This window comes from Aspergillus pseudonomiae, assembly GCF_009193645.1.
Source record: "Aspergillus pseudonomiae strain CBS 119388 unplaced genomic scaffold BDV37scaffold_8, whole genome shotgun sequence".
Classification (NCBI taxonomy): Eukaryota; Fungi; Ascomycota; class Eurotiomycetes; order Eurotiales; family Aspergillaceae; genus Aspergillus; species Aspergillus pseudonomiae.
The window spans coordinates 235,103-259,747 of record NW_022476000.1 but is presented as its reverse complement, the minus strand read 5'-3'; the positions used below and the strand labels follow the sequence as shown (position 1 = coordinate 259,747).

General features: G+C 48.0%; 6 protein-coding genes across 6 annotated transcripts; 3 read left to right on the top strand and 3 right to left on the bottom strand.

Annotated features, from left to right (window-relative positions):
- Positions 1-915: 915 nt before the first annotated feature.
- Positions 916-3,763, bottom strand: spb1 (rRNA methyltransferase spb1). The gene is made up of 4 exons (XM_032080986.1): positions 3,564-3,763; positions 3,356-3,505; positions 1,657-3,304; positions 916-1,597 (listed from the first exon to the last, which is right to left on the bottom strand). Exons 1-4 carry the CDS (start codon positions 3,579-3,581, stop codon positions 1,041-1,043), a joined length of 2,373 nt encoding a protein of 790 aa, XP_031945320.1. The 5' UTR covers positions 3,582-3,763; the 3' UTR covers positions 916-1,040.
- A 154-nt stretch (positions 3,764-3,917) lies between these two features.
- On the top strand, positions 3,918-7,117 carry BDV37DRAFT_206973 (uncharacterized protein). The gene is made up of 5 exons (XM_032079937.1): positions 3,918-4,196; positions 4,294-6,138; positions 6,203-6,282; positions 6,346-6,495; positions 6,546-7,117. Exons 1-5 carry the CDS (start codon positions 4,062-4,064, stop codon positions 6,802-6,804), a joined length of 2,469 nt encoding a protein of 822 aa, XP_031945319.1. The 5' UTR covers positions 3,918-4,061; the 3' UTR covers positions 6,805-7,117.
- A 325-nt stretch (positions 7,118-7,442) lies between these two features.
- On the bottom strand, positions 7,443-10,541 carry BDV37DRAFT_279368 (uncharacterized protein; the record flags this gene model as incomplete). The annotated part of the gene is made up of 10 exons (XM_032086321.1): positions 7,443-7,486; positions 7,552-8,195; positions 8,248-8,507; positions 8,591-8,659; positions 8,754-8,792; positions 8,849-9,425; positions 9,481-9,691; positions 9,751-9,866; positions 10,194-10,239; positions 10,325-10,541. 10 exons carry the CDS (start codon positions 10,539-10,541, stop codon positions 7,443-7,445), a joined length of 2,223 nt encoding a protein of 740 aa, XP_031945318.1.
- A 979-nt stretch (positions 10,542-11,520) lies between these two features.
- On the bottom strand, positions 11,521-14,024 carry irs4. Its single transcript, XM_032079934.1, has one exon. The coding sequence runs from the start codon at positions 13,607-13,609 to the stop codon at positions 11,909-11,911; it is 1,701 nt and encodes a 566-aa protein (XP_031945317.1). The 5' UTR covers positions 13,610-14,024; the 3' UTR covers positions 11,521-11,908.
- A 524-nt stretch (positions 14,025-14,548) lies between these two features.
- On the top strand, positions 14,549-18,040 carry BDV37DRAFT_268752 (putative C2H2 transcription factor; the record flags this gene model as incomplete). The annotated part of the gene is made up of 4 exons (XM_032084233.1): positions 14,549-14,579; positions 15,492-16,543; positions 16,917-17,061; positions 17,115-18,040. 4 exons carry the CDS (start codon positions 14,549-14,551, stop codon positions 18,038-18,040), a joined length of 2,154 nt encoding a protein of 717 aa, XP_031945316.1.
- A 178-nt stretch (positions 18,041-18,218) lies between these two features.
- BDV37DRAFT_239638 (DNA ligase (ATP) DNL4) lies at positions 18,219-21,997 on the top strand. Its single transcript, XM_032080985.1, has 7 exons — positions 18,219-18,479; positions 18,545-20,649; positions 20,702-20,833; positions 20,891-21,023; positions 21,076-21,181; positions 21,234-21,672; positions 21,732-21,997. The coding sequence occupies exons 1-7, from the start codon at positions 18,400-18,402 to the stop codon at positions 21,755-21,757; spliced, it is 3,021 nt and encodes a 1,006-aa protein (XP_031945315.1). The 5' UTR covers positions 18,219-18,399; the 3' UTR covers positions 21,758-21,997.
- Positions 21,998-24,645: the final 2,648 nt, after the last annotated feature.

Sequence of the window (24,645 nt, the reverse complement as noted above, 5' to 3'; positions counted from 1 at the left end):
TGCTTTAATATGCTGTACCTCGACAAGTACATACATGCACTGTGGGGGAATGGTCTATTTGCGCTCCGACCAATGGAAAACGATGATCCTACGACCCTAAAAGTTCAGTTCCACTGGCAAAGAGGAGTACTAGATGCTCTAACTGAAATTAACCCCTTAACAGAACCAGAGTCTTCTCGCGGAATGTTCAGGGATCATTACATCGGGCTGCGTACTGGCAAATTCAAAGACCAGGCGGAGCCAGAATACAAAGCTATTGCTTCTGGCGATATTTTCACACTCAACACCAGTAATCCCCGAGATATGCCACTCCCGAGTCGAACATTCCTCGAATGCAATGGAATTTACAGCGAGTTGCAGGAATGAGTGGTGTTGCAGAGGTGAACGGCATTTCAGGCTCTGACGACCATGATGCAGACACCACATCCGCTATACAGCGTACTATAAGTATTTACGAATGGTTGGGGATCTTCACTCATAGTAAAGAAGACTTTACAGTCCAACAGCCGCCGATCGAGCTCCGATATATGATGCACTCATGATATTGCCTCGGCTGAAGACTGCTTTACAATTACCTCTATCCTGCCCTAAGCTACAAGATATGGGTAGTTGAAATAAGGGCGGATGGAAGATAAACAAGTTTCAGGTCATGTGCTGGATATAGGTCTGGTGGGCCGGATACGTCCTGGCTTGGAGAGTTTACCTTATGTTGGCTATTGAGCTCCAATTTCACGGGAGTGCAAGGTGGAAAGATCGTGGTTTTCGGAGTAAAGACCACTCACAATCGTAGCAACTCCGTTACCATCCAGAATTACTCCATAGTGCTAGCTGCTTTCTTCTGTATACTTTACCTTGATGGAATCTAAACACATAGCATACGGATCTCACTGACACAACAATTCTGTACTTGAATATATATAAGATGCTGTAATATGCGGTTTCTATACATACACACCCCTCAAATGGGTATCAAATTTTGCAACTCAATTACACCGGCGGACCACGACGCATGGTATTCGTCTATATGACCTTTGCTCCCTTTACTTCTGCTTCTTCTTTGCAAGACGCTTCTGAGCTCGGACATCCTTCTTCATCCGGGAATCCACAATCTTATACTTGCCCTTCACGCCGCGTGGACGACCAGAGATACCCCTGTTGTTGCCCTTGGCCACGACCAGCTTCACCTGCTGCTTAGGCTTCTTCTTGGTCGCCTTGCTCATCAACTTCGAAATGGCCTGTGATTTGTCACGTTCGCTGAGTGCCTCATCATCCGCCAGTAGTGCAGACTTCTTGCGCAGTTTCTCCAGCTTCTGCGCAGCCTTGAACTTCTTTCGACCCTTTGCTTCCATGACCTTCTTGATTGGTCGAGCGTTAATGGCACGCAGCTTCTCCTTGATTGCAGCCGCAGCGGCCTTAGTGATGGGCCGATTTGGTTTACTGTGCTTCGTCTCGTCGTCGAGGAACCACTCCGGAAGGCCGTCAACATCTCGGAAAGCGTACCGATTGAACCCATCATCCGTCACGTCATGCGACTTCTTTTCACCACTAGCCATCTGCTGAGCCAGGGCCATGGCCTCCGCAGTGATAATATCAATGTCTATGTTTACAGTTAGCAACAGCAGAAGCAACCGTACAATCTGATTTAGCAACACTCACCAAGCTGACCATTCTCCTTCCGAGGCTCATCAAGTTCCTCGGGTTCCTCATCCGAAGAGTCCAAGACCATTTGCGTGCCTGCCTTCGCATCCTTTGCCTTCTGCTTCTTTGAAACAGAATCCTTGCTTTCCGTATAGTCATTGTCGTCCTCATCTTCATCCTCAACGTCATCAACATCCTCTAAGCCCTGGAAGATATCCTGGTCAAAGAACAATGCGGCATTATTGGATAATGTCCCATTCTTCGGAGGTGCTACGCCATTCGCTGTACCAAATTCGGAGTCCTCGTTATCTGACTCTTCGTTGCCCGACTCCGAAAAGCCCTCCCATTCGTCGGCTTCGAAATCCTTCCTGGCTTTCTTGGCTCTTAGTTTCGTATCCTTGTCCTCTTTGCGATCTTGGTATTGCTCGTATAGCGAATCCAGTTCCCTTTCCAGTCGGTCGCCTTCATCGTCACTCTCGGCATCATCATCAGATTCTGAATCTTCGCTTTCACTCTCAATCGTTACTTCTTTTCCAGCAGCGATCGTATCCCTTGCACCTTCTCTCTCAACACGCTTGAGTGAAAACGGTGCATCATCTCCAAGAGGGCCAATTTGCTCCATACCAATATCCATAGGGGTCGTCATATGCATCTGCATGCGGACGATCTCCTTGCGCTTCTTCTCATTCTCCTTCCGCCTCTCCTTTTTCGCCTTGGAGCTTTCCTTCTCCCTCAGGCGCTGCAGTTCCTCCTGAATGGCTAGTTCTTCATCCATTGGGGCAATTTCAGCCACTTCCTCGGGTTCATCCTTTTTGGCCTGCCCTCCCTTCTTTACGACAAGGCCAAATTTCTCACGGACTTTCAATCGCCATCGTAGTAAGTTGCGGAATTCCTTTTTGCCCAGCACTTTCAAATCTTCACAGCATTTGCGAATTTCTTCTGTCGTTTCTTCCAGCCGGTTGATGGTGCTCAGTGCGATGTCTCCATTGAGGGGCTGTTGAAAGCTGAGTTTGTTGTATTGACCGAGAATGGCAATTGGGTCAGTTGTGTTAATGAAGTCGGTGACGGGTATCTCCTTAAATTGCGTCCAATCGCCTTCCTCATAACCATCTCTCTTGCGCTTCTTCTTCTCAGGGTCAAATACACGAGCCTCGTTATTTGGGGTTGGATCAGCCAATTCTGCGAATACGTGCTTCGGATCAAGGAACTTAGGGTCCATGCGCTTTGGTGCCTTAAAGCCACGGCAGACAACGAAAATTTCGGCGGAGACATTTCGAGACGAGGGGGGCTTTGTGGCTTCCACCGACGTGAACAATTGTTTGAAAACCCACAGCAATGCATTGTAGTCCTTAGATCGGAAGACTTTAGTGACAAAGGTACCGCCCTCAACGAGGAATTCCGTAGCCAATTTCATCGACTGCAAGACCAGCTCTGCTTGCGAAAAAGCGTCCTGAACCCACGCTGTACCGACGTTTGGAGCACCATCGTGAAGTACTGTATCCGCCTTCCAATGTTTCAAGTGTTGCCTGATAGTTGTGCGACACTTCTCGGTCGTGATATCGCTCTGAAAAGTGATAACTCGTGGAATTGGCTTGATAGGGGCGAGATCGACACCGATAATAATACTTTGAGCAGGCATACACTCAGCAGCCACTTGACACCATGACTATGTATTGTTAGAGAATAATGCTGGCACATGAGATGCATCAACACGTACACCTGGTGCAGCACAAAGATCGAGAACGACCTTGCTCTTCTCCAAGAAACCATATTTCTTGTTCAGCTGGATCAGCTTAAACGCAGCTCTAGCTCTGTATCCCTTCTCCTTCGCAAGGCGATACCACTTATCCAAACGACCCTTACCATGCTACTCGCAGTCAGTAAATGAATTATCTTCTATCGTTTTTGCAAAATCTGTAGCGTACCTTCTTCTGGATCGCCATTTTCAAAGACGGGTAGTCGAGGTAGGCTCGACGAAAAGACCCGAATTGACAGAATGATGGTGTCCTGGTTAAATGATATTGATATAAAAAACCAGCGCAAGAAAAAAGTTATCGGCCGCCTGGATCTCGACTCCACACCGCCCGTAAGATATTTTTTTTTTTCCACCTTCTGTCAGTTGTGGCGGTGGCTGGTCACTAGCCACACTCCCAACGCTTACAACGTATCTAGCCTTATACCCCAGGCACCAAAGGCGGTCAGGGGTCGGGAATCCATGTGACGTGATATCACCTCTGTTGTCTATTGGGCCGACTAAATCTCTCTCTTCCCCCCGTGGCTTTGACTCGACGCAGATCACCAACAGGCACCACCACCCCATGGCTTATCTTCGACTCCTGTAGCTTTGGAGGCCACTGTCCTCCAAATTTGTTCAACAATTTCTATGCAGTTGATGGTATGGTAATGTTTTATATTCTACTTTCATGGCGCCCACGGGTTCTCGCAAGAGAGTAAAGTCCATTCCGTCAGTTGCGGATTCACAATCGTCGAATGATGGGACGACATTACCGTCGAAAGACAGAGGACGCTCGGGCTCACTGAAACAAGGCGGTAGTGGAGTAAGTTTAAGAATTTCGTATAATTTTACAAAGTGCATTATTCTACTATCCTTTGTGTCTGTATTCTCTGGTAGCTGATTAAGGGTTGTTCTCATAGAATTGGTACCCAGGAGCCTGGCCCGTTTCCAAATCATCTAAAGCGGCCCCAGTTACCGAGGTTGCCCGTGAGAGCATCTCGGTTGCCCAAAACGTAGCTTCAAGCCTTACTTCCTCGCCAGTGTCGCAGCTTGCTTCTCCTAAACACCCTCGAAATCCTTCTCTACAACTTACTAGAAAAGTTGGCGCTTCGACTCGCTCCCTTCCTGCCAACGCCACCACCACCCGAATCAATATCGCATCCGATGGCACTGCGTCTTCACCAGCAATAGAAGCCCAGCCTAACCCTACTGCCTCAGCAACAGAGTCAATAAATAAGGAATCGTCAAATGACGAAGGCGCCGGCACGGGAGGAAACATTGGTAACGACCAATCGAATGTTGAGACTGAGACAAATGCAGGGTCTGGGGAGGTAGAAACGAGTCAGGAACAAACGCTGTCGCAACCAAGTGGGTGGTTTTCATGGGTCTGGCCCCCCTCCAGGATTGAAAACCCTCCAGATAGCTTCCCGGAAGATTCAACCCCGGCCCCAGTGGACCAAGCTGCAGAAAATCAGACCTCAAAAGAGGAGGACGCTGCACCTGCCAATCAAGGTCAAGCAGAGGAAACAAAGCCTCCTGAAACAGCAGAGATTGACGACACAGCACAAAAGCGATCCTGGCTCCAGATGTGGTACGGCTCATCATCTTCGAAGGGTTTAGAAGAACCCCACCGCGAGAACCCGCCAGCAGCAGATGGACCAACACCCCCTGCTGATACACCACCTACATCAAATGAAAATGTAAACGAGCCTATTGCAGACATTCCAGCAGATGCACCTGCTAAAAGTGCTAAACCGTCAGGCTGGTCTTTCTGGTTCAGAGAGACTTCACAAGACGCTTCGCCGGTGAAGTCCCTGGAAGTCCAGTCCGTTGAAGCCTCTACTGCCCAGGATTCCATAATAAAGAAACCCAACGATGATCCCGAATCCGAGCCGGAACAAAAGGTAGAGCTCTCAAAGAAGGGAACTCTTAAGATAAAATCTCCTAAGAGCAGTTCTGTCCTCCCTGAACAGGCTGTTTCTGGGCCAGATTCCAACTCCACTGCTTCTGCAGTAAACACGTCCGAAGCAACAGCTTCAAAGCATCTACAGAAGATTTTACCTAACCAGGTCCTCCCACGTTTCAGAGACACTTTCGCTTTGCAAGAGAAGCCTAGTCTGTTACAGTCGATAGGGCGATTCTTGCACTACAGCAAGGAGCCAGACAATAGACATGTTTACATGATTAAGGACCCACCACCCATCAAAAGAGCATTGGCTATAGGAATACACGGGTACTTCCCCGCCCCGTTAATTCGGACTGTCCTTGGTCAGCCGACTGGTACATCTATCAGATTTTCGAACATGGCTGCAGATGCTCTTAAAAACTGGGCAGACGATCATGCATATACATGCGATATTGAAAAGATAGCGTTAGAAGGCGAAGGCCGCATTGCTGAACGAGTTGATCTATTGTGGAAACTACTACTCAATTGGATGGAAAAGATAAGGCAGGCAGACTTCCTACTGATTGCATGCCATAGTCAGGGTGTTCCTGTTGCAATAATGTTGGTTGCGAAGTTAATATCCTTTGGATGCCTTAACGCTGCGCGGGTCGGTATATGTGCCATGGCCGGTGTTAACATGGGGCCTTTCTCCGACTATCGATCACGATGGATTAGTGGCTCTGCTGGTGAGCTTTTTGAATTCGCATTGCCTCACAGTCAAGTTTCAAAGGATTATGAGGCAGCGCTTAGAGCCTCTCTCGATTTCGGTGTACGGATTTCTTATATCGGGAGTATCGATGACCAACTCGTTTCTCTAGAGGTGTGTGCTTTCTGGGTTCATCAACAACTTTTGCGCAACGGCTAATGTTAGTTTTCAATGACAGTCATCGCTTTTTTCGCCGATGGCTCATCCGTATATCTACCGAGCAGTATTTGTCGACGGTAGAGTACATGCTCCAAGTTTGTATGTTATTCCTGCTTCAAGTGATAACCTTGTTTTTGGAGCCGCCGCTGATATGTCTCGCAGCTTATCACATTTGGTCGGGTTTGCTCTTAAGCTTCGAAATCTTGGGCTCCCAGATCATGGCCTCATCCGCGAATTGAGTTCGCCTTTAGCAGGTAGTCTGTATAGTGGCGATGGCCACTCACGTCTCTATGATGATGAGGCTGTGTATCGGTATGTTACTTTTGTTTGAGTTAGAGCTCGTTACGCTAATGTTGTTCTAGGTTGGCCATTGAATTCGCTCTGGAAACGTCGAATGTCCAAGATGCAACGCTTAGCGTCAAGCGAAGCCCCCCGGCTTCATCAGTGAACCCTTACATCCTCCCGTTCGCCATGCGCGGCCTCCTTGAAGAAGAGTACGTCCGACGCGAGCTTTACGAAGAAACAATGGAACTGCTACGACAGTTTGACGACTGGAAACCGACCAGCAAGGTTCTGAAGGATGTAAAGTTCCGATTGGAAGGAATCCGCTCAAAGCTCTAGCCGCAGTTCCGTACTTGACACATACTCTCTCCATCAACCCTCTCCACTGACATCTACTAAATCCTGCTCCCAGCCCAGTGTGGTTTGCTATTGCCCACCTTAGGCAGCCCTGTTTTTTGTACACTTCTGTACACTTCTCTGGGTGGAGAGTTTCAAGGGAAAAAAGATAGAGCTCATTCCTATGTTATGGTGGATCTTAAATAGAATACTTTGCTTCTGCTGCACAGATATTGATTACGATGTTGGGGACATAATAGACGCGAAACTTTTAACCTTTCTATGAACCTGATGCGCTTTACAGTCCTGAATAATATTGAATAGCCGCCATTGGTAGGATATTTGAAAGGAGATGATTGTTCGTAGTTATCGTCATTAAATTGGTACAGGTGAACCCCCATATTTCATAGCCCTAAGATATATAACGCCGCATATGAATGTTATAAGTTCGCTTTTTGTTTATGTGATGCCTGGTTTATCCATCCATCCCAGTATTCCGACGTACCAGATATCAAACCCCATGGAAAAGAAGTATCGCGCCCCACCGAGATGAAGCAAAAGAACGGTAAAATGGGTATGAGAACGGACTCGAAAGTTATAAGAAAGAAAAAGACGAAAAGATCAAGAAGTCAGGAAGAAAATTATGGTTGAGGGAACGCCGTTTGATATGCACCTTCGATTTCATCTAAGTTCATGATTAGTTTGCGGTCCTCATACTCTGTCTGGAACACGGATAGCAATAAGACTTACCTCTCATGCCGTCTAACGCCTCAAAAGCAGCTGCATAATTGGTTACGGTAGCAATGATTCGCTCCAGTCCTTGCCTGAGTTCTTCGATCAATCGATCTGAGGGAGTAGTCTTGTTTCCATAGTCTGGTGACAGCTGCTTTTCTACACGTGCTTTGTAGAATATCATTAGCATAGCGTAGCTGCCTTGCATCAAACAGCAGGCAAATGATGGCATAGTTCGAGGAAGCTGGTTCGGCGGTTGTAACGTCAGCCCCTGCGGGCTCTTTGGCTCGTCCATAATCGGTTGCGGTATGGGTAGACTTGGGAACATGCGTGAGATCAGCAGAGAAGCCCTAAGGCAAACTTTGGCGGAGTGTTGGATGCTGAAGGGGAATCCACTGGTAAACGAGTACTGGGAGATCGACTGATAGTCTGAGGATGTGGATGAAGCGGTGGAAGGGGTGTACTCGCTCGACGACTGCTGAAATGGTTCCAAACCTCCGCACGAGCATCGAATGTCGCTAATCCCATTTTGCACTCTGGAATCCTTGGTAGAATTGCATGTTGTTAGGTTGTTGGCATTGGCCGCAGTTAGGTCACAATGTTTTTTAATGAAGATAGGGATGTCTGAAAATGCTCTAAAGCGGTGAGTTTTGATTTGTGCGCTAGGATATGATCAGTGATATGCTGGAATGCGATTTTCAGACGAATACCTACCTGGACAACTTGATTCTGGAAATTGAACGTATACTTTGAGCCGTTGTGAATTCCATACCATCGCCACAATTCATGGAAGGGGGAACAATAGGAAGCAGGTTCGACTGCGCCAATGCTGAGCTCGCCCATGTGTCGAGTTGCTGCATTCGCTCGTAGATGTAAGGCATATTTGTCCTTGTTGATATACATTTGTTCAGGTCAATTACGAATTGAGTTGCTGAAACTAGCACTTGCTGAGCTTGCATCAGAACAGCCCAACCCTGTAGATCATGTTAGAGATCACCTCCTGAGTTGAGTTCCGCACGGAATCTCTAATTGGTGGAAGAGCGCAGGCGAAACTTACATCTGGATCGGCGGCAAAGCGCGGGTAAGGTGTTACAAACTGAGGGTCGTTCGCAACAATGGCAAGTGGCTGGTTGACTGGGTTAACAACTAAACCATCAAAGATGTTTTTGTGTGTGTGGGAGGCGAGGGGGGATGGCGGCATATTTCTGGAGAAAACTCACTGTTGTGCTGACAATCGACCCTTGAAGAACGCAGTAATACTAAGGTAACAACACGGTTAGCAGACTAGACATGATTCCAGTCAAACCAGACATACCGTCATCCACCAAGCTCTTCTTCGACCTTCCGCGAATTCATCATACTCTTCTCCCAAAGAATGCAGAGACATGTCTAGCGCGATCGCCAATGCCTGACCCGCACGGTATCGCATCTTAAGCAGATTTCCCCGCTGAGTGTATTCGTACACGGAGAGAACCAAGAGCGCAAGAATAGATTCGAGTTCCACGGGTGCATGGGGATGGAAGCTCTCTCTATTGATGAGAGGGCGTTCACTTGACAGCGCCTGTGAAGGATCGGTAGAAGAGGCATGGAGCTCACAATCTGTTTCGATGCTGGAATTGGCCAATTGGGAGAACATATGTGCATACGTCCTACGTCGGATAACAGAGGCAGGAGACGAAGGCTCCAAGTCACTTGGATGGGGTATGAGGGCCAAGACTGCAGACAAAGCAAGGCTAAGAGGGGACCGTGGTCTATACAATAGAAGAGGTTCTTCTGTCGGAGATTCGGAATATGACCCAACCGCATCCAATGGTCTGTCTGGAGAGGCCGGAGCTGCCCTGGGCGGAAGAATAGGGAAATAATGATGAATAAAGTCATAGTAGGCGTTGAGTCTGCCTGGGAGATTAGAAGGGACCAGTAGTCTGGTTGGGGCAATGCAAAACCCACATGTCGTGTTCAGAGCCGTACGTCCTTACCAATGCCTGAGTTGATATGTTGGACGGCGACGGCGTTGGCTCCATTTGTACAGGTGGATGACCAGCATCATGGGGGATAAAGAGGTCAGCGAACATTGATTGAACGTCCGACGGGAAATCCAAGCTTCTCAGCCCGGCTCCTGGTACCGACAGCCCATCGATCTGGCCAAACATGCCCGTCGCTGTACCAACAGTGAGTATAGATTGCTCTTAATTTTAGGATTTACGCATCATCACGTACATTCATCGAGTCCGGGTGCCGCCGGGTGAATGGTTGAGCTGTGAGCATCATCCTGCGGAACAGTTCCTTCTGGGGAGATGGATGCCCTTTTCTTCTTCCTTGGACCGCCTCGTTTACTAGGCAGATAGGAACATTTCCTTCTTTTGCCAAGACACTTTTCATAGAAGTAATTGTCTCAGTAAACGCCTGTATAATGTACTTTGCGGGGATGGTGTATGGTAGAGTGGAGAACATATTGAGACACGGGCAACAGACACCATTCAATAAGAGAGAGAAAAGATATAAAAAGCAGAAAAGAAACGAAAAAAGAAAAAGGGGGGGGAGGAGAAAGAAAGAAAGAAAGACAGAAAGAAAAAAGAGCAAAACGACAGGAAAAGTCAAGCAGAGGGAAAATAAGAAGAAACACGAGGATAACTGGAAATAATGAGACATAGAAGACCTACATTGGAACAAGGAACTTGTCCATCACAGCGTGTCCTTGAAGCACGACTGTTTAAGAGTATGCGTCAGCCCAGGTCCGACATAACAGGGGACAAGGCACCTTGTAGTCAGACAGGGACTTTGTCTCACACACGGTGCATGATCGTAGTCCAGATCCCAAAAACCGGGCGTTGGCCTCCGGGGTAATGGGCAGAATCATAAAGCAAAGGAATAACGTACCAGGCTAGACATGCTACTTTGACTGGTGGTTTCGCAAATTTCTTTCGCACCACAGTGGGCCTTGCGACCTTGGACTGTGTAACTGTGGTGGTTCCGTTGTCATGAAATTTCTGGAAGTTCTCCAGAACCATGGCGATTGCTTGAGCAATGGGGGAGGAGTATAATATCCTAGTAGTAGTAGTCTAGAAACGAACCGGCTTTGCCAATGTTCAGTTGTGTTATGCAGCCGCAACGATCGATACACAAAGGGACTTCAAGACTTTCACCGCGAGTGTTCCCGACATTGACAACTAGTAGATACTCGGACTGCGCATCGTTACTAGGGGAAGCATACGGGCCACGGGGGGATCCCTAAGGAAAGTGTGTATTTCGATACCCGAAGAGGTGGTCTGATATACGCCGTACAGCGTCGAGAACTGGGGTGTAGTACTGGGGCTTAATCATCCATAGCCAACGATTCAAATCCCGGTCGCTCACGCTTCGGGATTTGCTTTGCCCCCAAGAAAGCGTAAATGTGGCGGACGATTCGCGATTAGTCAAAAAGCATGTTCCTCTGGGTTCCCCTGAATGGAGCTTCCTCGAATGAGGTTGATCAAAAAATGCGATGCATGGATCCCAAATCTACAAAGTTAAGATATGACAACGAGAAAAAAAAGAGAAAGAAAAAGAAGCACTTGTATCTGCTCTCGTTTGCTTGTGCTGCTTCACGGTTCTCTGCTTAATTCTCTCGATCGGGTTAGCTTCCACTCATTTTGCTTTCTTTGTCTGCGTTAAACCGCTTTCGGACGACGTTGACCACGCCGTGGTCTGATTCCATATGTCACGTGACACTTTCCGTTGTCATATCGATACGGAGTACCGCGGTTACATTACTGACTGACACCAGGAACCCATTCGTCTACATACCGGTGGCTTGCCACGTTTTACACAGGAAGTCGATCCCGATTATTCCCTCATATATCATCTCCCAGAACAAGATCGAATTGGTTCGATAACAGGGGTGAGCGGACGCAAAGCCAAAGCGAGTCAGGGAGATCGATAGATCGATTTGATAACAAGGCGCCAGAATGGTTAGCTTGGAGATCTCGGGGCAAAGGAGGGCTAATCGATCGACGCACCTTAGGTGAACTCTAATTGAATGAAGGGCTGAGCCACTTGAAGGTAGGTAGTGCTACTCCGAACACAACACGCCATTCTCGGATGCATTCCGGGCGGGAAGGTCCCGTACGCAAGGTTACGCTGGAGCCCTTACGCTGGAGCCCGACTATCCCCGAGTATTCACCGTCATACGCACATTCTGGTCAGCTGAAGATACCTATCAAATCCATCCAAGGCGGGTCACGTTAATGCTACCCTACAGGCAACTAGTAATGTCCGATCTGACTAGTGCGATTTAGGTTCTTACTCTAACTAGGTAGTTCTGTTCTCGAAATAGAATTACTGTCCTCCATATCTGGATCATCCTTACGAATGATATGGAATGGAGCCCACTGCCACGTCAGGAATGGAAGTCAATGTCGCGTAAACTAATCCCAGGCACACGCTTCACGCTGCCCCAGACACTGTCCGGCACTTTCACAGGCAGTTTGTGTCCCTTCAGTTGCTGATCAATCAACCACATCCCAACAACGAACTCCTCTCTTGTTAGGAGTCCAATCTTTTGTGTATCAACTAGATCCCAGATCTGCTCCAGCACGAAGGATGGGAGGCGACTCCGAGACCAGATGTCTTGAACCACGATATTCACTACCATCTCCGAGGCATCCGAAGGCCATATGTCTCGCAATGGATCATGTTCGGAACATTGCCTGTCCACTTCTTCTTTTGTGGGGACGAGAAGCCCCTTATTAGCCGCCCATACACCCTCGTAGCGTTTTCGTTCCTTTTCCGTAAGCTCACTGCGCCATCTCTTTCGATCGCCTTCGTGATGTTTATGTGGGTGTTTCCGGATGATATGCGTTCTGTGTCGGTGGTGATGATCCTCTTCATCGTCGGGTTTAGCCGGGTTGCGGAGCGTATGTCGCAAAGGGCTGGATGGGCTTCGAGATTGCGAAAACTCTCTCCCGTTGTTGTGAAAACGTAATATTGAACGAGACCTTGCTTGCCGGTGTGGAGGGGGAGGTGGCGGGCCTTTCTTGGTAGGTGGTGCTCGGGAGGATGCTAATGATGATGCGACGATTGCATCTGAAAGGGCGCCTTCACTCAAACTACCCGAATCGTCACGCAGACTCGGAGTGCTACTATTGCGTTGTCGGTCGTAGATCGACGAAGCACTCGGGCTTAGTGGTCGTCTTGGGGCATCATTCTTCGCCAGAAGGGCTCGATGATTGTTTAGACCACCGTTAGGCGTAGTTGATACGCCAGGCCGTGGAGGCAATGCAGGACCTCTCTCATTTGATGAGGTAGGTACATCCCTGGGGGGGCCCAAGGAGTAAGGGCTTGGGGGCTCGAGCGAGCCCTTAGGTTCGCTGGGCTGGCCCCTTCTCGTGGCAGGTTCAGCTGACCCTGGGCTACCTGTGACTAATCGAGATTTTCGAGGTGCTGGGGGTATTGGACGTGGCTTTGCCACTGCTTGTTGAATAGATTCTAGAGGTGTATTAGGTGTTGGTATGGTCGGCTTTCGACGAATAGATAAATCTCGAGTCGGTTCAGCTTCGTCACCCTTTGAGTGTCGCCCGATCGTATTATTATTCGTTGCGATGCTCTCGGCTGAGCTTGGGCTGAACGCTTTCACATCTTGTACATTCTTTTCGTTCTTTGATTGGGGTCCATTTGTGCCTCGAGTCACACCGCTATCTGTAGCTGTTGCTGCATTTTTCCTATGTACAGGGAGATGTTCCGCAGCAAACCGGGCGGCGATCTGCTGCGGGGACTCTGGTCTAAATGTTGCTGGGCTCTTGCGAACGCTCTCGAGAGCATTCTGAGAATGGGCAGTATACCTCCCAATCTTGTCCTTTACGGAACCAACTTCGGGTGGTACTTCGGCTTCGATATCGGGACGGGGACCCGGGCCGAGATCACGTTTGTTGACATCAACGGCTCCTCCGGTTCTATGGGCGACTGCAGGCGAACTGCTTCTAGAAGCGCTTGTGCGAAAGGCAGTGGTAGCACCTTGCAAAGCCGTCACAGCATTATGGGCATGGCCGGGAGATGAATGGGGAGCGACCCGCTGGTTCACAGCGGGTGTTGAATTCGCCATTCATGAGACCCGTTTGAAGTCACTGAAACATCAAGGGAAAGTGTGCAATGCTATACGTTTCATACAGATCCTAAGAGATGCCAAAAAGGCATGTTTGATCCACTCATGCATATAAGAACCAGGAAAGAACTGATGTTTGTACCTGCGGGAACAAATTAGACACAGCGACTTGAGCTGTGCTAGGAGGTCATTTGCTGGGCTAGTCTGGATCAGGTAATCAGCTAACCTCCTACGGAAATAGTAGTTCTGGACTCGTGCGCGGGACTCGGAAGCCCTCTTTTGTATGATAATCAAGCAATGCTGGTAAACCATATATTAACCGACCAGCTCATAGCATACGTCCTACTTGGCAAAACAATTCCACGCACTCTGTGACTGTTAATTGTTCGGAATCAGGTTCTACTCGAGCAATTTATACTTAACTAATATGTCTTCTTTTCCCTTAATATATTGTTCTTGGAATTTACCTTACTTTTCTCATCCCCCTTTCTCGTTTTCCACATTTAACCGAAAGGTAAGACAGCCGGCAGTGCGGGGAATTTCAACCAATGCTCATTGTCCAATCACGGGGTCCCCGCTCTCACTCTTAGTACAGGATGTAAGTTAATATTCTGGAGAAACGTTCAATTGACCCAAATATTCTTCCCCGCTTCTAACCCTTCCAGGTTGCGCTGCGACGTAACCTCCAGCCCGGAGTTGGAGCTAGTGGATCGGTCCACTGCCTCGAAAGATTGTTGCTTGAAGAACTTTCATCATCTACCTGCAGGGTTCGAATACCTCAAGCCGGCCGATTATAGTGATGAAATGCAAGCATCGCAGGGTCTTTCGTGATGCACCTCTCGCCACTTCTATCATACGGTGATCTGTTTTGCTATCCAAGGTGCCATGCCAAATTCACAAGTACTATCTACCTTAAGGAACAATCGTCCGTGAGACGCCATGTCCCCGGAGAACCGCGACGCTGGCCCAGGTATGAATTCGGCTACATCCTCCTTCCTTCAAGGTCTTCCTGAAGTTGCCTTGTGAAAGACTCAAGAGGACGCACAGAAGAAGTAACCAGACACGTGGTAGCAGTTGCAAACCGCCATGAGGCCGAAGAAGCGACATTGAGTGATAGGAACAATTACGACCATGAAATACAGCCCATATCTACAGGCTCCAGTCAAACTAGATGTTCTATCTGCCACAGCACCTTCAGGCGACCGGAGCATTTGAAGCGTCATTTTCGCAGCCATACGAAAGAAAAGCCCTTTGAATGTACACAGTGCGGCCGGCATTTCTCGAGAACGTACGTTTTAGCTCTTGCCCAATAAACAGAGACCGATCCGGTATCTCGCAGATAAGTTGCAGCTGACACTGGTCAGTGACACACTCCATCGTCACGAGTTGAGTCACCATACCTTGGGACCAGAAGGTGGGAAGGACCGCACACATCGGATTACGGTAAAGACGTTTCGGGCTTGTTTCAAATGCGCCGTAGCAAGAGTGCGATGTAGCGGAGGAACACCATGCATCCGTTGCGACAATCGATCACTCGAATGCCAATATCCAACCGAGCGACGATCCAAAGCGAAAGCGCGGAAACAGTCATCCCGGAATCAGGACTCTGTGGACGGCTCGCCCCAGGAGCAGGTTTCTCGTCATGCCCGCTCTCCTTCTGCGACAAATCCAGACATCCATTTCGCGCAGGACCGAGGGAAACCATCTTCCCAGATTCCCGGCTACCAACTTGGTCAATTTCAGATCCAACTGTCTGGGCAAAGCTCCAAGACCGCATCCAGTTCTCAAGAACACTCCGGTGAACCTCTTAGTGACCTTCAAGATAGCCGACGAGCTTCTGAACCGGAGAATCTGCATTTGTCTAATAGCAATGGGGTGATAGATGTCTCACGATTTCCTTTTGATACATACGCGGGAGTAAACCTTCCACAGCTGTATCCGCAGATGCCCACGTCGGATATTAGGGCAACACTCTCAGGTGCCCAAGGAGCTCCATTAAACCATCAGTTTCAACCTGAGATACCAAGCCCTAGTATCAATATGGGTATGATGGTTGCACATAACCAACAGCTACAGTTGGGGTTCACACAGCCCTACTTGGATCCCGCAATGGCATCAACGATCAACTGGCTTTCGAACGATTTGTTACTTGATACCACTGGTGACCGCCCTACTGGAAACCGTCCGCCCCCGCAATCTTCGCAAGGAGGGACCATCGACAGTTCCCTGGGCCAGGCATCATGGCTTCCCCCAGTTATCAGTGCGGAAAAAACTAGTCCATCTTTACCAGAGCATGTTTATCAGACACCTTCTGGAAACACTTCGCTAGGTACTGATGTCGACAGCCCCAGACTCTTTTCCCGCGATGCTGCTCAATCATCGACGCCCCAGTCGAGGCCTTGCAACGCCTCCCAACGGTCGGCAGATTCGTACATAGACGGGGGTGGCGCTCGGCTTCCAAAATACAGGCGGAAGCAGGATCCTGGACTAAGACCTACAGGTCTAATCGATATTCGGTCTCAGTTACGTCGAGCAGGCGACCAGTCTAAATTCTCGTTCCCTACCATCCAGGGACTTAGGGAGGAAACTTCATCTGAGGAAGTAGCCTTCAATTTTCAACTCGAACCTGCAACGTATGACAACATTTACCAGGTCTTTATCCAGCTGTGTTGCACCGAGAATTTTCTCTATCCCAAGTTTGAAAACAAGGACTTTCCCCCTCGAGAAGCCCTGTCAAAGTTCGTCGAACTTTACTTTGGCTCTTTCCAGACAGTATATCCAATCTTACATGGCCCTACTTTCAATCCGAATACATGCCATTGGCTATTGACAATGGCCGTGTCAGCAATAGGCAGCTATGCTGCTGGCATTGATGAACAAGATAATTGCTCTGCAGCATTTCACGAGTTTCTCCGGCGAGCTATACGTATTGAGGTATGAGCCTAATAGAACATCCAAGTGAGGGCATCCACTGACTGCTATTAAAGAAGGAGAAGTGCCGCCCAGGACAAGTACCTTTTTGGCTTATGCAGACAATAATGCTAAATTGTGTCGGGTTGCTTCACGGAAGCAATGAGCACAGTAGAGATTTCGCGTTGGATAGTATCGGCGAACTAGTCAATCTTTCAACGCGTGAGGGGCTGTTATGTGCTTCTACCCCGTCAAGACTTTCAACAATGGACACTTCACAGGGTGCTCGTTGGGCGACATGGATTGAGGACGAAACAAGAAAAAGAACAGGCTACTTTATATGGGTAAGATATAAAAGTCGTATCTTGAGCGAACGCATAGTTGACTGAGATCATAGCTTTTGGACTGTATGCTTGCATACCACTTCGAAAGTCGGTTATTGCTCTCCCTTGATGATGGCCAAGCTCCACTGCCATCAGACGAAAACCTCTGGCGAGCAAGCTCCGTCGATGCCTGGAAACGACTTTACGATAAGACTACAGGTATCTCTCCTGTCTCTTTTCATGCGTATTGCTGTCTAACCTGCGCCCCTTAGGCCATGAGGAGGTTTCTCTCTACAACGCCGTGCTTACGTTGTATATCGAGAAGAAGCTTGTTGCTAATATAGGAGAATTCGGTCACATCTTGTTAGTCCATGCGCTTTACCGTCGGATGTGGGAGGTGGGGGATTATTTTCGCCGTCCTTTGTCGTTCTGGAATCCAACTGCCAAGAAGCAGCCAAGGGAGGCTGCAATCCCCTCGGGGTCTGTTTGGCTACCAGGTATCCCTTCGTATTCGAGATGGCGTAATAGCGCATGCGATTGCCTGGATATTCTCCATTGGGCAGCAAATAGCACGATAGCTAAGGCATCTGGCCTCGAGCACCCGACCGTTCTATACCTTCACGAGGCCCGGATTATATTGCTCGTACCATTTCATGAGATTAGGACCTTGGTAACCTCTATAGCAACAGAGAAGGTTCGATGGAGCGCGCGCCAGCAGACCATTGAGTGGCATTATATACTTCGTTGGATCAAACATGATCAGTATAAGGCTCGGCTCGCAGTTATACACGCAGGCGCATCTTTGTGGCATGTGCGAAGATACTCGACCGATGCATTTCATGAGCCGGTAGCTGTATTTCTTGCGATAATTACACTATGGGCTTATGGCATGTGTCATTCGCAGGTTTTTCCAGATATGAGGCCCCGTGGTGGGACAGATGAGAACCTACCCAGCGAGCCCACGTTCTTCCATATTGACCGTCCTTGTGACGACGAGCTGGTCCAGATCTTTGTTCGAGGAGGGCAAGGGATGAAGGGTAATGTGACTGGTGTGGGAGATATATGTGCTCCCGAAGGTCCTAAACGGATTCTCCAGGTTGGCTGCGAGACGCTCACTGGCCTTAATTCCTGGGGAATATCTAAGAGATTTATTGCAATCCTGACAAGGCTTGGAGACTTGATGTCATGCGACAAATAGCCTTGATGTACAGCTACGATTTCTTCCTCTCTTGTTTAGCACACCTTTTTTCCTTTAGTTATCCTAGTGCTCAACACCCTATCATAGCTTAGAGTATGTTAAAGAGAAATAGATTTGGCAATTATGGACAACAAATGGGAATATAGATGTGAATCTAGAAACTTTGTCCAAAGGCGGTGGTGAGCAAAGCTGATATGATGTCACATGTTTTGGGGTAAAGTCAACCTATCTTATCGTTGCCTATTGTAGCCTAGACTATAACGGAGTTACCATGCAGATATAAATAAACTATTCCATGCACTCCGCGCTCGAAACCAAGTTCATTCCCTCCATTTACGAACTAGTGCTTCTAATGAGACATGGATTCTGACGACGATTATAATGAGCCTGCCAATACCGATCCTCGCGTTCAAGATGACGAGTCTGACCTAGATGAAAAGTAATACCCAACTCTCACTCCCCTTCGCTGAACATTGCACAATTTGCTAATCTACTGGGCCCCAGATATCCCAACCGCCCACAAAATCATTCCACCACCTTACCGTTTCATGTTTTGTTCCAGACACTTTTCTATCCATTGAGTGAGATCAAAAAGAAGCCAGCTGGACCCGCGCGCAAGAAGGTCGGGCCTCATGGACTGTCCAGCGCTAATCTGACTCCATTGGAAAAAAGGCGAGATGTTATCGACCGCTTCATCTCAAGATGGAGGAAGGAGGTCGGGGACGACATATACCCCGCGTTTCGATTGATTCTCCCCGACAAAGATCGGGATCGGGCAATGTACGGATTGAAGGAGAAGGCTATCGGGAAGCTCCTAATCAGGATAATGAAAATCGATAAGCATTCGGAGGATGCCCTTAATCTCTTAAACTGGAAATTGCCGGGACAGACCACTACGTCTAGCATGGCTGGTGATTTCGCAGGCCGATGCTATGGTGTACTCTCGAAGCGACCAATGCGCACGGAAGTGGGTGATATGACCATCGAGGAAGTGAACCAGAAACTCGATCAGCTATCTGCGGCATCTAAGGAAGATCAACAGTTGCCGATATTGACAGAGTTCTACCGACGAATGAACCCGGAAGAGCTCATGTGGCTTATTCGTATCATCCTACGACAGATGAAGGTTGGTGCGACGGAGCGCACCTTCTTTGATGTGTTGCATCCAGACGCGGAGAATCTATACAGCATCTCAAGTAGTCTTCGGCGCGTCTGTTGGGAGCTGCATGATCCTAATATCCGGCTTGATGCTGAAGAAAGGGGAATTACGTTGATGCAGTGTTTCCAACCACAGTTGGCTCAATTTCAGATGCAATCACTGGATCGGATGATTGGCCGGATGAGGCTGACAGAAGATGATCCGGTTTTCTGGATTGAGGAGAAACTTGACGGGGAGCGTATGCAGCTTCATATGGATTCAGACGACTCTGTACCAGGGGGAAGAACGTTTCGCTTCTGGTCAAGAAAAGCCAAGGACTACACATATCTTTACGGAAATGGGATCCAAGATGGGAATGGTGCTTTGACAAGATATCTCAACGATGCGTTTGCAGATGGCGTGGAAAGCTTGATTCTTGATGGCGAAATGATTACTTGGGATACTGAGCAAGATGCCATTGCCCCCTTTGGCACTCTTAAGACGGCTGCATTATCCGAACAGAGAAACCCATACTCGAGCACTAGCCGGCCCTTGTTCCGTATCTTTGACATACTGTACTTGAACGGACGCGATATCACAAGGTACACTCTTCGTGACCGCCGGAACGCATTGCAAAAAAGTATCAAACCTGTTCATCGCAGGTTTGAAATCCACCCTTACGAAGAAGCTACGAGCAAAACTGAAATAGAGGAGGCACTGAGAAGAGTCGTAGAAGAGGCTTCCGAGGGCTTGGTGCTTAAGAATCCCAGGTCACCCTATCGCTTGAATGAAAGACACGATGACTGGATGAAGGTAAAACCGGAATATATGACTGAGTTCGGAGAGTCATTGGATGTAGTCGTGATCGGAGGCTACTATGGATCTGGTCATCGGGGTGGTGGCCTTTCAAGTTTCTTGTGTGGGTTAAGGGTCGATGATGCTCATTCCTCACAAGGAGGGGTGGCATCTAAGTGCTATTCTTTCTGCAAGGTAGGAGGAGGTCTTACTGCAGCTGATTATGCAAACGTTCGACACCACACGGACGGTAAATGGCACGAGTGGAAAGCCAAGAAGCCTCCCACAACATACATTGAATTGGCAGGCGGAGATGCGCAGTACGAGCGCCCAGACATGTGGATAAAGCCCGAAGACTCGGTGGTACTCTGCGTGAAGGCAGCTTCAGTAGCTGTCAGTGATCAGTTTCGTATCGGACTGACTCTACGCTTTCCGCGCTTCAAAAAGCTGCGTATGGACAAAGATTGGAAAAGCGCTCTATCAGTGCAAGAGTTCCTCGACCTCAAAGCCAATGCGGAACAAGAGCGCAAAGAGAAAGAATTCAATGTGGATAATTCGCGCAAGAAACGGGCGAAGAGGGATAACAAAAAGCCTCTAGCTATTGCAGGGTACAACGCGGAAGCAGAGGCTCAGTACGCCGGCCCATCTGGGTATATCTTCGAAGGGCTAAATTTCTGTACGTTGCAAGGCCGGAGGTATCGTCAAAGCACAAACTGATAAAGTCACAGACATCACAACTGACTCAAGCACACCGGTCAAAAAGTCAAAGGCGGAGTTAGAACAGCTCGTCAAAGCTAATGGGGGCAAGTTCTTTCAGACGAGTAATGCTGCTCCTAACACAATTTGTATCGCAGATAGAAGTACGTGTGCCTCGGAAGACTCCTCGGACCATTGGCATTAGCTGACATGTTACGCAGGGACAGTAAAGGCCGCGTCTCTTCAAAAGAGCGGCAATGTCGATATTATACGGCCTTCTTGGATTCTTGATTGCATCAAGCAGAGTGAAATTGATGTGGGTTTGCCTGGTTCTCTCCTTCCTCTAGAACCTAGGTACGTCGATTCGGTCTGGAACAGGGTTCCTGATCCACTAACCCGCATCCAGGCACGTTTTCTTCGCGACACCGGAAAAAAAGGAGGAGATTGCAGCCAGCGTTGATCGGTTCAATGATAGTTATGCGCGCAACACCACCAATGACGAGCTAAAGGAGGCAAGCATCCCCGCTCAGTACAGAATGCTATAACTTGCTGACTGTTGTCAAGGCCTTGAAACAAATGAGCAAGGATCATCGCTTTGAAGTTTCTCAGCATCCCGAAATCACCCGAAAACTCAACGAGCGTATTCAGGAGAGAGTCAGTGCCGGATGGGAGATGCCTTCCGGATGGCTGTTCAAGGGTTTGACCATCCTCTTTCCAGAGAGTGAGAAAGTGGACGAGGCAGAAGTACACGAGACACCACAAACCCATCAGCAATACCGTCTTCATCTAGCACGCAGCACTGCGCGATTTGCAGGAGCGAGTGTTGTGGATTCGAAATCTTCGTCGGTAACTCACATCGTCATAGCTCCGGATAGCCCAAATTCAGACGTCTCTTCAATCCGCAAATCATACTCAGCGAGACCGGGGAAGAAGCTGCCACACCTCGTCACTGTCGAATGGATAGAGGAGTGCTGGAAACAGCGGACGCTGTTGGATGAAGAGGGTATGTTGAATCCTGGCCATGGTACACTAGGACTCCTCCATTCTGATAATTTCCTATAGGGTTCCAGCCTTCCAGAGGTACCTAAACGGGCAACTCGCATAATCCCCTCACTAAGAATGCACTCAGTCGTTGGGCATTTCCCATGGACTTAAATCAAATTCAAATGTATACACCGGTGCTGCTGACGATGCGCAACATGCCTTCCCAATTGTACATACATACATACATACATACATACATACACTCAGTTTTGCATAATGACACACCCAATCCTACTTTCCCAACTATTTGGTTATCTGCAATACTGCCCAAACACGGAACAGCGGGAGTTTGCTCCAGGAGCACGGCGTAAAGTTAAGCCCAACCAGAGAATCCAACCTCTACCATTGGACAGAGATAAGGCCTACAGGGGAGAAATAAGATGAGTCCATGGATAACGGTGACCTGGCTGAGTATTACAGCCTGAATGAATACCATATACCATACTGTACTGAATACCTCGAGGGGCTTCAGTGACTGTAAACAAAACAAGGCCCTTTCTGTATTGGGTTTAGCTTGTGTCTTAGTTTTAGATGGTTCAAGATCCAACCCTAATGAATGCAACCCGGACTTATTCGATATGTACATATGAGATCCTCCCAACTCTCAACTCTCGACAGAAAGAGGACCTCATAGGAACCGCGATTCCTCGTCTTCTAACAGCCAAAGTAGGATCTCGTGTTAACTTTCATGAAAAGTTGGTAGCTAGTAGTCTCGTCGTTCTAGAACTTGAAACTCTGCTGCTTTGCTCGGCCTGATCGACATTATCTCTATAATATCATGTCCTCCTCCTTCCCTAAAATTAAGAGTTATATGTGTGCCAGTCGATAGTCAGTTAGTAATTCACCTATCTGGTAGTGTATCTGAGGAATAATATAGGCTGATAATAAAAATTGAACAAGAAGGGCCCACTGGCATTTCATCCTGTCTAGGTACAGAGACTATGTATGACTGTTCTTATGTCAGACTATTTTTTTGTTTTTCTCATTCCGTCCTTACTCTATACATAGAAGGAAGTTCTTCTCACAATAGCCTCCTATATGCCTAAAGAGATTCAAACTGCAGCTAGGACACAAGCCGACGGCCATTTCTGCTATGCATATAAAGAATGATATTATATGTCAGCTCATCGTAAGACTTAGTTGGCCTTGAAATGCCGGCGAATGGATATGTGCGTTAATGAAAAGACAGTAATGTTTACTCACACAACTAGCAAGCATGGGGAAAGGCTTACAATCCTACCTTGGTCATGTTTTTCAAATGCTACAGATGAGTGTCAAGCCAAATTAGCCTAGGCAATGGTATCGCTGACCAGATTGAAGAACAGTAGTTAGCACAACCGGAGTCAATATCAAGGATACCTACCTTTACCATCATACTGACTGCTGACTAGCATTCTATTGCTGAATTCCCCCAAGGGAAGTATTGAGTCCGTAACTCTACTCGCCTTTGGGCTTTTTATTTAATTAAAGTGTCCTCTACATCAATATCAACTCCAGGTTGACCCGCAATGAGCCCTAATTCACCCTCGACGGGTATCACGCCGGAAAAGCATTGGGAGGACTGGTAATTTCCCCCGTCTCCGAAACATTCGGCAGGCGATGGCACACCGTAAACGCTGGACTCGCACTCGGACTAAGCTCTGCGGTCTACATCGCCTCCGTAGCGAGCTGGTAAGTCTGATACATATATCTCGCCAAGAATGCTGTCAATAGTGACACAGCGGGCAGAATACGACTTTTCTGCAGCGCAACCATCGTCACATTCACAACCACCCCCCCCTATTCATCATCACCGCACTCTGCTCCTCAAGCTGGGTCATCGTCTCTCTTTTCACCGAATCGTTGCTCCCCAAGTACACAAACCTGGAAGTAAACCGGAACACATATGGAAGGCAGATCTAAGGAGGTTCAGTGATATATGTTATTCGGGAGAACCTGTTAAGCTTCTTGATACAATTGAGAATGCTTCTTAGTATAAGAGTTTTCGCAAGAAGAGAAAGGGATTCTGATACAGGGCGCTGTCTAAGAATAGAAATGCGTCAGGCAAAGCAAGACCCATACAGACTTACTTCTGATAGATGCAGCTGCGGGCAGTCCTGTCCGAAAAGTATGTACCCAGTAGTAGAAGAATATGTATAGACCGTCGATCCAGGGTCCTAGTACTGATAGTTTCGCACTATCCAGTGCGTAGTTAGAGACTCACAACTCTGAGAATGTGCGCATAGTTCACTATTTCGCAGCCTATACAATATATCCAGTCAATATAGTGGTGGGTAACATGGATGAAATGGGCATGTTTCAGCAGTCTTCACCCTGAATATATGTTAAGTCTTTCCCCTTCACCTTTGAGCATGTGGATGGATTTACAGAACTTTCGACACGGATGTGGTTTTGCAGTAGAAGAGAAAGCGAGATCTTCTCATTTTTCTCATCGCTCACACTTCTGTCTAGGGACTGAAGCCCGAAAGAGCATCGAGACAGTGTTCGATCATGCCTCCGTCAAGATTCCTCAACAGCTATCAAGTTGAAATTGATCAGAACCATGCTTTTGGTGCCGTTTTGATCGAATGACCACAAAACCCCCAAGATCCCAGGACAATTCTGCGAGTCTGTTACTAGCGCTATCTCGGTATAACTATCTGTATACCAATAATCGAGGGCCGTCCAAAGTCTTTTCCGGCTCCGTTCCTAATCAGCTATAACGAGTACGGCGTTTCATAGTTGCAAGAGAAGTTGAATAGTCAAATTGAAAATGTAGTGTGGATTCAGTAATATGCTCCACTTCCATACAAAGAAGCTCGACAGGTGACTAAAGCTTTACCTGATATGGAAGCAGTGGTCTAGGTTGATTCACGTGGCTTGGTATCTGCTATATCAAAATATGTATCAACGCGAGATAAATACAAGACAGGGTTCTAGGTAGATTGGATAG